General features: G+C 35.8%; 1 protein-coding gene across 4 annotated transcripts in view; it reads right to left on the bottom strand.

The window, feature by feature from the left end:
• The window catches only part of WDR11 (WD repeat domain 11), a 34479-nt gene that overhangs the window by 4576 nt on the left and 15716 nt on the right, over positions 1 to 14187 (bottom strand). For all 4 annotated transcript variants that reach the window (XM_085229250.1, XM_085229251.1, XM_085229252.1 and 1 more), the window contains exons 12-26: positions 13796 to 13902; positions 12578 to 12653; positions 11339 to 11447; positions 10646 to 10770; positions 10156 to 10303; positions 9583 to 9689; positions 8982 to 9096; positions 8110 to 8281; positions 5286 to 5394; positions 3845 to 3907; positions 2856 to 2921; positions 1949 to 2120; positions 1662 to 1757; positions 437 to 602; positions 103 to 200 (exon numbers count right to left, since the gene is read on the bottom strand). In XM_085229250.1, coding sequence (XP_085085376.1) covers positions 103 to 200; positions 437 to 602; positions 1662 to 1757; positions 1949 to 2120; positions 2856 to 2921; positions 3845 to 3907; positions 5286 to 5394; positions 8110 to 8281; positions 8982 to 9096; positions 9583 to 9689; positions 10156 to 10303; positions 10646 to 10770; positions 11339 to 11447; positions 12578 to 12653; positions 13796 to 13902 — 1729 coding nt within the window. The remainder of the gene's footprint in view (positions 1 to 102; positions 201 to 436; positions 603 to 1661; positions 1758 to 1948; positions 2121 to 2855; positions 2922 to 3844; positions 3908 to 5285; positions 5395 to 8109; positions 8282 to 8981; positions 9097 to 9582; positions 9690 to 10155; positions 10304 to 10645; positions 10771 to 11338; positions 11448 to 12577; positions 12654 to 13795; positions 13903 to 14187) is intronic.

The raw sequence follows: 14187 nt of genomic DNA, 5'->3' as shown, positions 1-14187 counted from the left end.
ATCCTTCGGTTTTTTAACTTTGGAGATCTTAATACTATCACTGTCCTTCATACCTATGGAGGTCATTCATGTTAGGACAGCAAAAGCAGAGAAACTGCATACCTTTGCAAGCCATGCTGCACGATTCCATTCACCATAAGTTTGCAGGTAGCGACAAGCATCAGCAGCCTTATCTATCAGACACAGCAACTGAACACCCTCTGGAAAATAAGAAATTAGAATATATAATAAGGAATAAAAGTGTTACTATACAACTCTGAGAAGACCGTTCACCACCAGAAAAAGATATCTCTATTAAGTATACTTCCTTCCTAGCATTCCTTCATTTTACGTATGCCACAGGAAAGGACACATTCCACTCCCTGTGGCATTACAAGCATTAATAACAAACAGAATTGCTAATTTATAAGCAAACAAAATTGAAGTCCCATTTTACCTGAGAGCTTTCCATTAGCTATCATGTTGGTTGCTACCAGCTTGATGGTGCTTTGAGACGGACCTGATGATGTGACAGTTGTTACCAAGCAAGCTTTGAGTGAATCACAGTAGTAATGTGCATTCTCTGAACTTGTTTCTAACAGCAGCTGTACTGCTCTGTCAGTCTGACAAGAGAAAAACATACAGCTTTGACTTCAAGTCATTGACTCTCAAACAGAAGTCTATATATATATTTTTTTTTTTTACTCTTTTTAACACATGAAACAAACAACAAAAGTTATTCAAAAGCAGACTATAGAGATATGTAGCAGGGTAGTAATGGTTATAGCTTTATTTCAGTACAGCAACCTTAGGATAGCATTCATCATACATATAATGTTTAACCACAGCCTAGGAGTTCTACTAGGGGCAGAAGGAAAGTTTAATTGAGAACATTTCTTTCCTTGAATCTTAGCAAAGTTATAAAAGGAAGAGAAGCACTTAAAATAAGCAGAGGAGAAATATAATCGTAGAGATATAAAAACCAGGATCTGAACAGTTGATTTGATAGCTGGTATTTTGAAACAAAGGAGGAATTCATCCGTTTAAATGTTAGGCATCTCAAGACAGCCATTGACTCTAGAGTAGCTGCTTAAGAGCTGAACCACGGAGGCTCACACACCAACTACACACACCTGCTTCTGAATGAACCACCACAGATGGACCACCACTGCCACTTCACCGTAATGAGGTAATGCTTCTGCCATTTTTACACATATTTGCTGCTGTGCTCAAACACACAGTGGTACAGAAGTCATTTAGATTTAAATTATTCATATCAGGGGCTCAGTAAGCAGCTCTCTACAGTGTTTTACTGCTCAGTACAGACCCATCAGATCAGAGACACTGCAGTGAAAGCTCAGACGCCTGTTATTACCTATGAGAGTACTATGTGCAGGCTGAGTTAGACCAAAGATACTCTGTTTGTTAGACTTTTGGATAATTCAAAATGTAATTTTTCTTTTCCAGTCCCAGGAATACAAGGAAATAAGGTTCCCATGAAAATGATACATACATTATAATACACCATGCAGTCACATGGAGGCTACAGCATAATAACACATTAAGACAGCAAAAAGTATGTAGTGGGATGAAACAACATGAGATAAAACAGACATTAGCTGAATAGGAGAAAAATATAAAACAGAGAAGAAGGACACAACATTCAAATGTTACCCACAAACCTGGCCCAAGAGAAGAAGCTGGTCAGCACATTTCCTGGTATGATCATATGTTGATCTCTTCACCTCCTGGAGATTTACCCTTTCGAGCTGAAATTTCTGCATGAAGAAGAATTATTAAGAATGTAAGACTAAGAGAAGAGAGAAAAGCGAGCAAATACTTGGGGAATTCTAAAAAACTCCTATTTAAATAACAGGGAATGACTTAATTCAGAGTTGTGTGCTTACAACAGAAGTGAAATATACATCTTAAGGCTTTTCCCTGCATAATTTGCAATTCCTTGGAATACCTGAAAGTAATGACTTTCACATAGTATGTCATAGCATATATCCAATGGATTGACCAGCTGTTCTTGAAGGATAACTGCATCTGTTGGTTTTGCAGGTTTTTCCTGGGATAAACTGTGCAAATAGTGGGCAGCAATGGTCCAGAAATGCAGTTCAGACTCATCTCCATACAGTCTGAGAAAACAGAATTCAGCATGAGAAACAAGACAGTATTTTTTAAGATAGAAATATTATACATCTAACTTGTCCTTTTACAAGGGGAGTTGCATTATTGTGGGCACAGTTTTGCATTATCAGTGGGACAGACTCCAAGAAAAGATTCAGACAGATAGGAGGTTGGCCAAAAGACTTTCACAACAGCAAATAAACTCACTGAATTTTCAGCTTGTAAGTGGTGGATTTTTTTAAACTATTATTTTACTTTTAAACAACAACATTGTTTACAAACTAAAAGAAAGTTGCTAAGAATTGTTTGAAAACACATCTCAGGATACAGATCAATACAGAGCTGCACCACAAAAAAAAAAAAAAGAAATAAAATGGAAAATGGAAATAGGCCCTCCCCTGCTTACACAATCTATTGTATGTTTTAAGGTTCTCGATTATGGCCTTGGAATGCTGTACAAGTGTTATGTTCAATACATAAGAGCAGAAATACATTTATGATAGCATCAAGAAGATCAAAGGAGGATCTGTATATGCAGTAAGCAAATAAAACTCTCTCAGCTATGTAACATTTCCACTTTCAGTCCTGAAAACACTGTAACAGATGCACAGCAAAGTACTTCAGCAGCTTCAGTGTGCTAACCCAGAATTAGCTGGCACCTTAAATTTTGACATATTCTATGCATTAAATGGATAAGGATTTTATTCTGACATATTTCATACAGTTCTCTGAATATCTGTTACCTGGCAATTAGGAGACATCTCTGCAAAAGAGTAAACTCTGGATCAAGCAGAAGTTTCTTGATGTCACTGCAAAAGGAAAAATCCTTAAAATGCTGTGCAAGATTTTTGATAGCATATATTAAAAAAAAACAAAACAGAACTAAAAACATATCATTTCTTTTCAGAAGTGAAAATAATGTATTTATCAAAGTAATTGCAACCACCATTTAATGACGTAATAATCACAGTGAGCAACTTACTCTACCTCTTTAATACCAACAGTGAGTCTGTCAGGAACACCTTACTCTTGCAATAAAGGAAGCAACCACAAGGGTGTATACAATGCTGTAATTCAGTCTGCACTGATTCTACAAATTACAAAATTAATTCAATTACAAATAATTACATAATTACACAGTGTATGAAGTGAGAGCTTTTATATATTTTTCAAAGTGGCTAAAAATACTCTTATTTTTTTTTCCATCCTATTAAATGAAAGAAAAGAGAAAATGGAAAAGCTTCCAATCTAATGGTCATAGTTCAAGCAGAATGCCAAAAACCTGTTTTCTTTGCAAGCAGAGCAGAGAACATGAACATTACATGCTGGAAGTCTATCTCCAGCAGAGTATTTTTTACAAGAGTCTTTCTTTTCCTTCTGAGAGCTTAAATATCTCAACAAACCTTGGAGAAGCAGTATAGATTAACAAACTACAGCATGTCATCAGCCAATTACAAATTACACACTAATTCTAATCAGTACCTTTAAATCTTTTGCTGGCAGTCACTACTACAGTGTTAAACATTCAGTACTGACTTCCATCAGACTTTATGTGGTCAGAACAACACATTTTGACTGCTGGGTCAATATTTAACCAACTACTTTGAGACGGGTTGCCTATATAAAAAGAACTGTTTTGTATTATAGTTTATTCCTTAATGAGAGAACATATTTTTTCCCCCCTTCCTCTGAACTCACTAGCTTAATAAAACACGAAAGAGAAAACTCTTACTTTGACAGTGAATTCAGCTGCTCTTGAATCAGATTTTTGATGTTTTCATCCTCTGGATAATCGCTGCATTAAAAAAAAAAAAAGTCCATTAGCAAGATTACATATTATTTGTAAAGGAATTGTATTACTCTTAGTAAAAAAAAAACAAACAAACAAGAGTATATATGGATATATGAAACCGATCCAGTATACTTGCAAAGAAAGCCTTCCTGCAAGGTTTTTGTCTAGTCACTAATTTCATGACAGTCATCAAAGACTGTCTGTTCTCACTCAACCTCAGAGTCAGAACAACCGATCTTTCTTTTTCCTCTGTTTTTTTTAACACTTGAAATTAATGAAAATGCCAACACCAAGCCCAGAGAGGCTGTGGATGCCTCATCCCTGGAAGCAGTCAAGACCAGGCTGGATGAAGCCCTGGGCAGCCTGGTCTAGTACCAGATCTGCAGGTTGGTGGCCCTGCCTGTGACAGGGGGTTGGAATTTGATCATCTTTTCAACCCAAGCCATTCTATGATTTCAATACTGAAAGCTTAGCAGTTATACTCTTGTAATGCAACTCTTTCTTAAACATTAAACCTTTTGTTCCTGTTTTTTCTTCCCTGTTTGCAGTCTTATCTTCAATCCATACCCCTATGCCTTACTCATTCTACAAAACAGATGTTCCCTAAACATCTGCAAATGCTATGTCTCTCTAGTAGTAATCTCACCCTCTTTGCAACATCTGAATTATGAATTTCCACGTATCCTTTTAATGAAAATTTTGTAAGACTTTAATTCCTCTTTCTTCTTTTATTTATCCCATGACCTACTGCTCATTTACTGTCAAGAAGTTATTTGCTGTACATGCTTCATATTTATTCATATCAAGTCAGAGAATAATATAAGCTTATGTGTTTATTACCTTAGAGCACAATTCTTATATACTCCTACTTGTGTACTGCAGTATCTTTTGAGCATGTACTTATATTGCATTTACAATTTTGTTTTATGGGTCAGTGATCACCAACTGTAAACAAATGCAATAAAGGACAAAGAAAGGTGCTCCCGCCTATGGTGTGAAATATAGCTCACTAAAAGTAACTATACATCTTTTAGACATCACTTAGGACACCTTCACTTACACTTTAGGGATCAACTCTGATTGTTCTTAAGCTAAGTTCTTGCAAAACAGAACACACTGATGATTTCTGAAGTAATATAACCTGTAAATAACAAATCGTTGGCAGTACCTTAAAGCAGAAATCTTTTTTCAGTAGCTAAGGGCTACTGAAAGTCAAGGATACACAATATTTGACCTTAAAGCCTTTCCTATTTATTACTTTCCAAGTGACGCTATTATCTTTCTGAGTGTCCCAGAGAGTGAGGAAGGCTTGCTAAGAGTTATTCACAAAAGAATACTGATAAAAGATATACAAGTAGAACTCAAAAAGACACCTCCTTACATATTCATAACATCCAGAGAATATTTTTCATTCCATGGCTGATGCAACAAGAATGCTTTTAAAGCTAAGGAAGCCCTTGGAACAAGTAGATAGGGACACCACGCAGGTTCTGAAACAAACAGAAAAGATTCAGTGTTGAATGGCAAAGTGCAATAACACTCTGTTAGGTAAATCATTAAATGTACCACCTTGTTTGTAAGCACCAGAAGAGAATCATAAGTCATACAGTCACATATTTACACACAGCACGCCTTACTGGAGATAAAAGCTTATTGATACATTTAAGCAACAGCATTTTGTAGAAGGCACAGTGTTATCAACCATGCTCAAATGAGAATTTCAGGACATCCCATATCGAATTTAGTTACAGACTTCTGGAACACGACACACTAACATCGAGCAGAGCCATATATAATAATTACTGCTGCCACAAGGGCGTGCTTGAAAGTAAGCACAGCTATACCAAATGCACTGTAATGTGCATTTTACTTTCAAATTGCAATCAGAGCTTCTGCAACATACCTCGTAAGTTGATACCCATTACCCCAAAGGGATGCTGTGAAGTTAAATACCTGCTTATATTTGCAAAGAAAAAAGATGAAAATTATAGCACTACCTCTGTTATACAAATATAGAGGTCAGAGACTCTGTATTCAGGATAAGGTTTGGATGATATGCAGTCACTGATACCCAGTGACTTATGGGTAAAACAGGTATCAACCAGCTACACTATCTAAAAACTAACTATAAATATTCAGAAATTCCAGTACTCTGCATGTACTGAATGGTGTAGGAATCCTGTAAATGTGTTTCTATAATTAAAAGATTGTAACAGCACAGAGGAAGGCAACCTTAGTCCTGGCATATCCTAACGTCAGTGTGCTTGGTTTTGAACATTAATTTTTATAGTTCAATATTACAGAACATTCATTTGATTTAAAAAAATGGCTGTGATAAATGATGTTTTTCCCCAAACACTCCACACCATAATTTCCCACATCACTATTTTTTTTATGAGCATCATAATCAGAATCTATTGGCTTTAAGGAGATTAATGAGTCAAGGCAGCACTGACAAAAAGAAAAATCACAACAAAAGCAGTTATTTATAACAGCAGAAAAAAAGGAAAGAACTCCTCACATTCCTCAGAAGTTCAATAATGAGGCATTTTAATTATTTCCTGATTTGAAAGCTCTAGGGAACCTGTGCAGATGGGCCTGGGCTACAAGTGAAACAGTAAAAAAAGAGAAGGTGAAGGTGGTTAATGAAAGCCCTCACAATCAATCTTGTCTTTCTCTAAAGAAAGGGAGCTTCATAAGACGTCCAAGACATTATGAAAAGCCTCCTCATAACCCCCCAGCCTTTTGTTCTGGGCTCAAGATCACAGACGCAGACCATATTCACTCTTCTTTTTTATAGGGCACTATGAGCATCAGGAAATATAATCTTTCTGCATAGCTGCCTTGGAAAGAGTGGGATTCAGTAACAATACCAAAGATTTATTTATCCATGAATAGTTTTACGTTCATCAGTTTGCTATTACTAATGTTTCTTGGTAAAATTGACTCTTGTGATTCAAACTCCTTTTCCTTTGAGGATACCTCTGTGCAACTACAGCTGCCTGTCTCCCTGCAGAGCAGACTGGCCTCACCTTGCAAAAAGTCCTCAGGAGGTCAAATGCACACTATTCTCCTGTGATAAGTGACCAAAACTTACCATTTGACTGTATTTTAAGCCATACTTTACACTGGGAGTCAACCTTCTCTGATAAATCATATTTCAAAACTCAGAAGAATTTCTTTGAATTTCTTTTTTTTTTTTCCCCAATTAGAAAGCATTTTTTGATATATGTTTTGAAGAATCTACATTAAGCACATGCCAGCAGGCAGTCCGTTTTAGTCTTGCAATATATGAACTCCTGCAGATTTTGTTTTTCTAGTAATAAGAAAAGAAGGCTAAATACCTAGCTACAGCAAGATTAAAGAGAATTGATTTTTGATGTCCGAGAAACAACGTGCCATTAGACCAAACTGCTTGTTTGACAGCTGAAATACAAAGAGTTTATTTTAATCAAAGTAACCTAAATGGTTGCCAGCTTACAAAACAACACTGATACTTTTAAGCCTCCAGGTGAAGAAACTTAATATGAAGCAAAAGAAAGTAGTATGTATTATTCACATAAAGATTCTGTGCAAATGTACTCAAAGCACAAATACAACTCTGTTACAACTGCCAGTGTGGTCTGTCATAAGAAAAGCAAAGGATGTCAGCTGACAGAACTGTCAGTCCAGCAAGGTTCCTTAGTTACTGGGTTGTAAGCAGCTTGCCAGAAAGGAACTGTAATGTACTGAGTCATGACAGGGACTTGGTTTTAATTTTCATTTGGAGTTTCCCAGATGAATAACAGAATTGTGCATGTGGAGGAATCTATTAGGTAGTATTACTTATGTACCTTATGATCAATCACTGATTATTTACCACATTCAATTTGCTTTTTTAGATGAAAACTGACACAGATTCAAATAAAAATATTTATCCAGTACAGCAGCAATCTACACAAAGCATTACTCATTTTGGATAGCAACTCACTGCAGTCAACCGATTCCTAATTCAAAAACAGTATTCTCTAACTCAGAATTTTCTGTGTTTACCATTTATCTGCATAGTTTGATTCATTTTAGTTGCAACTGTGAAAAACAGTACAGGGATACCTAATCATCCACACATGACAATTTTATTTCCTACTGAAGTTGTAGAACATTTTTAGCATTCTCTTTCAGAATGAAATATCTAGCAGTGAATAGCAAAACAGAAAACAACATACCTAATAAGTCTTGTTCATCCATTCTAATACACGATGGTTTCATAGACATCTCCAGAACTCTAATGCACCCATCATCTGATGCCAGGATCACTTTGTCTGAAGTGCACCAATCTACATCCAGGATTCGGTAATTCACATTTCTGCCGCTTCTTAAACTGCTCACCATCTGTACCTTGAGAAGTTGAGATATTTTTCACTTTTAGTAGGATCTCCATCATACTGTGTAAGACTCTGTCACGTGCTCTGAGGCATGCCACAAGATTTGCAATAAAATGTGAAGTTAGTTGTAAATCATTTCAATCTCGGTCTCCTCTGGAGAGCTGGCAATGCTCGAACCTTTAAGCAAGGCACTTAGTTGCCCTAAACCAATATTTTTTCCCCAATCAGTAACTATGAAAAAATTATTTTTGAACACAACTATATAACTCTCCTTTTGTTATCTTTCTCATACTAAAATTTCCATGGCAAATTGGGGAAATCCTTTGTCAACTCCAATCCTTTGCTTCTGCTTTGATGCCTTTATGCTAGATTAACTCATATTCTTTCACAAACTTCCTCGATAAATACTGAACTTGCCTATAAATACACTTAAACATAATATTAACATAGTATTATGGGAATGTGATGACTAACTATTCACAAAAAAATAAAAACCAACCTGAGATATGTTTTAACAGCTGAATTACGTTTTTATGTCAGAAATTTGCAACCCTCCTGCAATACCAACTGGTATATATGTTGCCTCCTGTCATATACAACTGTCACCCAGATATCACAAATAGGTAAAACTTAATCTTTGACTTTTCCTGATTTTCAGAAGCAATACATATAGTTTGCAAAGAAACACGTAACAAAACACAACCAATGTTTACCTCTTTTGAATCCCAAACTTCTGCTCCATCATTGTACATAGCAATAAGTTTTTGATTTCCTTTCCCTGGAGCAAAACGTATCTTTTTCACCCAGCTTCGGTGCGTAGGTATCCCCCTAAGAACAGCATAGCACAAGAATTATTATCAATCATGCTACAGCTAACACTGTGGGCAGTTTCATCCCTTCTGTGAATACTACACATTATGATATGGTACAGAGAAAGAACTGAGAAGGAGAACAATCCATATAATCAAAATAGGTACATCTGGCTATCCAAAATATCATGAAAGTAAAAAAGTATTTGTTTGTTTCAGGCATTTAACATCACTTAAAATTTTGAGAAGCCACTGCAGATTTAACATGCGAATGGTATCTAGCAAAACTGAAATATTTGATAAAATATTTTGATAAAATATTCACCTGAAAACACAAAAAATAAGATGTAAAGAATTGTACTGCATTTTCTGAAATTGTATTTCAAAATACTTCTGTTTTTCCCCTCAAACACCTCTTACAGTGAAGAGCAAACATGAGGGACTAAAACCATTTTATTCTAACACTCATTATCACAAGCTTGCCAGACATCATTTGCATTCATACCTGGATACTCTGGCTTTCAAATCCCAGAAGTTTAAGTTTCCATCAACATCTCCAAGAACCAGGGTATCCCCTTTCCAGGCAATACATGTAATGCTACCCATACTTCCCTGGAAATATTTCAGAAGCAGGATAAAATCTTACAGTAAGTAGAGCCAAACAGGAATAAACATGAAAACTTTAGTATTTAATTAAAAAAAAAAATATGGATGAAATTACAAATGCTTCTCAGTTAAAAATTGGAAGAATTCTATTCACGGTCAGTGATCCCCATGGGAAATTTTGGATTTAAAGCAATAGAAATCAGCTCTCTATCTCTTGTCACAACGAAATGCCAATGTGACAGTCCTCAATTATTAAACAATACTAGCATATGCTAAAACAAAGAACAAAAATGAAACAATTCTTATTTGCAGGAATTAAAAGAAGGAATAAAAGGAAATTAAGTTTCTCCAACTTGACAGCTCTCAGCTTCATTTTATGTAGATCAGAAGTAATGAATCTGTAAACATATTCATAAACTTTTCCATAGTTTTGGGATCATATCTAAACATTACACAAGAGATTGAAACTTACATCAGGAGGAATTCTTGCACTATCTTTCACTGAGTTTCCTTCTACTGTGAGATGATAGACCTGCCCATCAGCATCTGTAAACACAAAGTGCTCCCTGGCAGAAATGTTCTGGCTCAGCTCAGATTTACTTTCGGCTTCCTGTAACAAGCTTGAAAAAGAACACAGTGAGGCAGAAGTGTTTGTTTCTTGAAATCAGAATTGCAACACTTAACTCATTTATACACTCCTGGAAAAGTTCATGGGGCAAAAGAAGAACTTTAAGAATGATGCAACTAATGGTCTGCAACAGACACTGGTTCCACTTGGTACACTTTTTCTCACTCTGCAGTAAATCAGAGATCAATGCTGAAAGTTCAAGAGTGGCACAGAAAGTTGTTTTGCCTGGTAGGTACTCAACAATCAGTTGGAAAATACGCCGTTTTTTAGAACAACAGCATACGGGGAAATCAACAACTGATAAATCACAGCACTAAATTTGAATCAGAAATACCTGATAACAGAAGATTCAACGCTGCTAACTTCAGTATCCGATGTGACTGTCTGCCGGGCCATGGCTTCCCGGGCTGCAAGCTGCTTCTTTCTCAGGCTTTTCAGGTTATGAGAAGGTGACCACTCCTGCAAAAATTTGTTTAAAAAAAAATGAAAAATACAAATCATAGAATTACAGAACCGTTTGAGTTGGAAGGGACCTTCAAGGATCACTCGGTCCAACTCCACTGCAATGAACGCGACATCTCCAACTAGATCAGGCTGCTCACAACCCATCCAGCCCAACCTTGGACATCTCCAGGGATGGGCCATCCACCTCCCTGTGCAGCCTGTTCCACTGATTCACTATTCCTTACTGTAAAAAAGCTTTTTTATGTTTGCTCCTAGAACTCACAGAGGAAATGTCTGTTAATTATAATGGTTTCAATGAAGATTGCCTTCTCTGACACATTCCTTCATCACCCAAAAGACAGACCAAGTATCTAGCAGTATCTCCTTTCTCTTTTCTACTTCCTCTATTTGATAACAGATGGGAGGGAAGGAGAAAAAAAAAAAAAAAAAAAAAAAAAAAGGAGAAAGCACTTACATATCTACTACAGATATAATAAGATTCTGATGCAGAAATGTTCATAGGTTTTCATACTTTCTCAACAAATTACATTTAACAAATAGTAAGGAAGATTTTATTCCTTACCAGAGCAGTCACTGCAGGAAAGTTTTTAGACATTTCTCTGAGCAGAGTGCAGGTTCTGACATCCCAGATTTCCAGTGGCTTGTCTTTAAATACTACAGCTAGATACTGCCTGAAACACACAACAATTTACTATATCAAAAGAAAACTTTCCACTTTAAATTTAGCATTTACTTCATATACTTTCCACATCCATATTCCAGAAAGTGCTGATTTGAAAAGAAAAAAAAAAACACAAAACCCACAACTAAAACTCAGAAAGTAAGACAGAGAAGAGTAAATTAATTTGGCTCAAATCCCAATCCAAAGCTTGTGATTTCCTTGCGTTACTCAGGTGCTTAAGACTCAGTTTGAAATGAAGGCCTCCTTCAAGGCTAAAATAATGTCAGGTTGGTGGCACTGTTCAGTTACAGTGTACAGGAGACAAAGCAATGAATCCAAAGAAAGCAGCAGCCCCTTTAATTTAGCCACATTCATCCCAAGTCAATGACTGCACAATCTATCGGAAAGATGCACCAAGTCTGAAGTCTGGATAGATTTATTTCTCTGCTCCAGACACATGGCACTTTCCTAATCCAGTGATAAATGACCATAAAATCCTCTTACACAAACCCAGTTGTCAGTCATGTCTTCAGATCTTTCATCTGTGCTGCTAATTTAGGAAAACACCTTCAATCTTCCACTTTTCACATGTTGCATGAAAATACAGACAGGTTCTGTAGCTTTATGTACTCCTCTCAACTTCATTAACCTCTGTTCAAATAAATTACACTTTCTTTTGAGTTCTCACTCAACTTTTTGTAGTGTCTCCTTTTAAGCCCAGCACTATTCTTAAATATTGATATATCAGCAAGACCATTATACAGCTGAACATTTGACCAGATAAACACTTTCCAAAATATTACTATGCAAGCTAGAGAAGATTACTTTTTTTTTTTCCCAAATTTTAAAGAAAAAAACTCTTAAATTCAACACTATTTTAATTCCATTTACACAGGAAAGGCAAAGCAATCTTTTGTGACTGGATTCTGAAGAGTGTGAGAAAGTCTACCACAACAACATTTCCAACTTTTGCTCTAATACTTTAAATTATGCTTTCATTAATGCTGTTACATATTCACTTATCCTTTCTGGACTGGTGTTCTTTTTTTTCCTGATATTCTTGTTATTTCTATTGAGCAATGAGGACCTTCATACAATACACTAAAATTTATTAACTTCAGAAAGGTCATAATTACTTACTTCAAATGAGACACCTTTATCATTTCAATAGCTGGCTCATCATTGCCTCTCTCCCCACGAAATGGAATGCTCCTGCCTGGAACACAACAATGGTATGAACACAAAAATTTCCATGGTGGATGGAAAGGAAAAACACTTAACCACACTTACCTAGAACATCCCCAAGTGACCTGCATAACTGACATTACTCCAGTTATTGTTACCCTGTATGTCAAAATCTGAATGTAAACTCTACTGTGTATCACAATCCCTGACTTGCTTCTGGAGCACAAGTGAAACTGATGCACCTCTTTTGTTTTGATTTAAACAAACAAACAAAAGACATTATCAAGAAAAAAATATGCAATATTGCCAGTTAAAAGGATAGCTTCTTTTAGCAGCTATGGAAAAGCAAAAATTGAGTCTTTTACATAAGTTTAAAAAAAAATCACTTTATGCTACATAAAGCAATTGAGAATTAGCCATGCATTGCAAGATTCAGGCTCTTCAATTAGAAATTAAATGACTCTAGGGTTTCCCACTCAAAAATAATTTCATAATAACTTTAAAGTGCACTCTAACATAAGATTTTACCTCCTGGTATTCTGCAAATAATAATCACAAATGTTCTTGGTATTCACAGAATGGTTTGAAAAACACAATGTTGGGCTTGCTAGCAACTATATCTTTTAAAAAGATACTTATTTTTAACCCTTCCAACCCTTTATAAAATAATCCTATTTTATTATTTAATTACTACAATACCAATTTTACATTCATACACATTTATGTATTTTTTCTGTAAACTCCAGTGTTATACCATGCAGAAATACAAAGACAAAAAACAACAGACTATTAAACTCAGAAGAACAACCTGTAACAATGAGTTCAGGCTCTGAAAAAACGCATTTGGAAATATGTGCCTTTTGCTATACATATATATTGCTACAAGCTATACCACTAACATGTTGTGTGGATGCTCCTAAGATACTGCTGACATACATGCTTTTAGTCCAAGCCACAGGAATCTCTACAAAGGTATTGTTTCAAATCTGGCTGTATAGCACCAGTTGGAACACATCACTTGGCTTTCACAAGGAAGAACAGAATCAGTTACATTCCTCTTTATTTTTTTTTTTCCTTCTGTTGTCATGACAAAATAAAGTATTAACAATTTTTGTTTGTGACTCCTTAGCAAATCTGACAGTCTCTTCTACAGATGTCTCAGGAAACACCAACCTGTCGGCAGGTCCACCAGCTGCAGCTCGTTTCTTACCAGCCCTAAGTTGTTAGGTGTTGATGTGGCAAAGGAAATAAAACCAGACAAGCTGATCCATTCTATTCCCCTATGATCAGAAGAGACAATACAGAGCATATTAACTGTGATACTCAAATGGAAAAAGACAGTATTTATTCTCATGCATATTCTTCAAGTTTGAAAATACCACAGAGGTAATTTTCTACATTTCATGGAAATACTGTATTTGAGCATAGAAAGAAGTCAAGCATTTACAACTACGATATAAACACACAAATAAAGATTACTAGTTTAAGTTAAAACCAATGCCTTTCTTTAAGACAGTGCTGGTAATAAGGTTCTTGTTGGGTTAAACAAAAATTTCAGTCAGGAG

The sequence above is a fragment of the Meleagris gallopavo genome, chromosome 8, assembly GCF_905368555.1.
Source record: "Meleagris gallopavo chromosome 8, MGAL_WU_HG_1.1, whole genome shotgun sequence".
Classification (NCBI taxonomy): Eukaryota; Metazoa; Chordata; class Aves; order Galliformes; family Phasianidae; genus Meleagris; species Meleagris gallopavo.
The sequence above is the reverse complement of the archived record's forward strand: the minus strand, read 5'-3'. Positions and strand labels throughout refer to the sequence as shown.